The following is a 2103-nucleotide window of genomic DNA, read 5'->3' on the forward strand; positions in this document are numbered from 1 at the left end:
TCTTTTATTTTTAAGCCTCGTCGCCCAACCCCAGCAAGAAGAGCAGCACCAATGAAACAAGAGAAAACACCCGGGGTTATATATACAAAGGTCAGGTTTTGGATCTGATGCAGTTTAACCAACTGCAGTCACTCTGAAAGGTTTGAAATAAAGAGTTTCTGAGGGCAAACGAAACTCACAGCGTCAGAGTTGAGCAAAGATCTCTGCTCCAGACTCGTGGCTCCGGAAATGTGAGCCAGAGCAGCAGCGAGTGCATCCACCGCTCCCTTCTCTTTGATCAGCTTCTCTGCMGATTCCCTGAAATATTCAACAGCTGTGGCTGGAACAGAGTCCAAAAACCTGCAAACAAGAATGGAAAAGGATTTTATGAAGACCGTTAAAATCCCGACAAAATCTTGTAACCGACMAGCTGAATGACTTCATAAACGTTCAATATTACAATAGCTTTATGAATGACAGCAGCAGAGTCTCCCATACATACCTGGTGGCGTCTTTGCTGGATGATTTGATGATGTCATTGGCAGTTGGAACACCGACTCGCCTGAAAGTGATTCCCTAAAATGAAATCAAACAAAAAGCACTTAGTATCAACTTAAACAAGTAAAATAGCCAGAATCTAACCAAGTTGGTGAAAGACGCCTACGGCTTTGTTCTCTACGTAGCGCAACTGGTCCTCTTCCTTCCTCTGGTAGAAGCAGATGCAGACGCCAGTCCTGCCTGCTCGTCCTGTTCGCCCTGAACGATGGATGTAGGACTCGACATCCTGATGACAACGTASAAAATTGCTTATTCATGCCAAGATGTTATTGATTTATATCAAGTTWTTCTCATTTAAAAACTAAATGMCTTTGTTTTCAATATTCATTGCTACGGCTCTCCAACTCTAGACCTCCAGAGTAACTTCTGGATGCACCTCTGTTACAACACACCTGACTCATTACTAGGAATCTGTCAAACATAACAAAAAGGTGAAGAGGTAATGAATCAATTGCATTCAGGTGTGCTGGAGCAGCGATGCATCTTAGGTCTGTGGCTCTCAGGCCTGGAGTTGGTGACTCCTGGAGCAACAGCTTCTAGAAAAGGTCAAGCATGATTCTGCAGTGTGCCTGAAGTAACGTAAAAAGATGCACCTTTATTGTAAAATAAAAATAATTAAAATTACATTCTTATGAATAAAATAGTAAGTTACAGGCCTAAGAAAAGTATAAAATTGCTGCAATAAGTTGCTAAAATTATATGTCGCAATACACGTGATCACTAATAATATCTGACAGAATATTCACTGAACTCCAATTCAAAACCGCACAGCATTCTGGGAGATGTAGGCAGAGGAAAGGCTTTAGCCACTCAGCCTCTCACACCCAGCTAAGCCAGGTTGGTAGCATTAACTAATTCACTCGCTCTTTGGTTACCTAGCAACAACYTTCTGGGTAAAAAGAAGTTTCAAGTCCATCCCCCCACCCCCCAASTTTGGTTGCCTAGCAASAACCTGTTAGCAGCAGGCTAACAGGTTGTTTAAAAGTAAAAATTAAATRGTGGAAAAATAAAAAACMTGTGCGTGGAGTTAAAACTGTGGCTAAAACAGGAAAGGTCACRGCATCATTTTGGAAGTATTTCAGWTATTTAAAATCAAAACTAATATTTTATTAACCCTTTGGGATTAATTTTGAATGTGAATAATTATCAATATTATTGATCTACTGATATGAAAYGCTTGATTGATCGTGATGCGKTTTTCAGCCATTTCGTCCAGCCCCAGTTATGATAATAGATTTTATCAGTGCTGCGTTTTTTTTTCTTGAAATCTGATAATGGCTTGTTTCACACCAGAGCCGATTTTGGTTGAGCAGAGTGAGTTTCTGTGTGAGCYAACCTTCGGCGGAGAACACTGGACCACCAAGTCGACCTCTGGRATGTCTAATCCACGGGCGGCGACGTTTGTGGCAACAAGGACCTCAAAGACACCATTCCTGAAACCTTTCAGAGTCGTCTCTCTCTGTTTCTGTGGAATATCCCCATGGAGGGACTGGGAACTCTGAAAGCACCAAATAAGAAAGGAAAAACTTAACAGCTCAGCAAATGTGGCTTTATATTCAAGAACTG

The 2103-nt window shown here is 41.4% G+C and overlaps 1 protein-coding gene across 1 annotated transcript in view; it reads right to left on the reverse strand.

Moving 5' to 3' along the window:
* Positions 1 to 2103, reverse strand: part of ddx21 (DEAD (Asp-Glu-Ala-Asp) box helicase 21) — an 8720-nt gene that overhangs the window by 2720 nt on the left and 3897 nt on the right. The window contains exons 2-5 of the mRNA XM_008405933.1: positions 1874 to 2035; positions 644 to 763; positions 482 to 555; positions 180 to 339 (exon numbers count right to left, since the gene is read on the reverse strand). Of these exons, the coding sequence (XP_008404155.1) occupies positions 180 to 339; positions 482 to 555; positions 644 to 763; positions 1874 to 2035 (516 nt within the window). The remainder of the gene's footprint in view (positions 1 to 179; positions 340 to 481; positions 556 to 643; positions 764 to 1873; positions 2036 to 2103) is intronic.

This window comes from Poecilia reticulata, linkage group LG3 (assembly GCF_000633615.1).
Source record: "Poecilia reticulata strain Guanapo linkage group LG3, Guppy_female_1.0+MT, whole genome shotgun sequence".
NCBI lineage: Eukaryota > Metazoa > Chordata > Actinopteri > Cyprinodontiformes > Poeciliidae > Poecilia > Poecilia reticulata.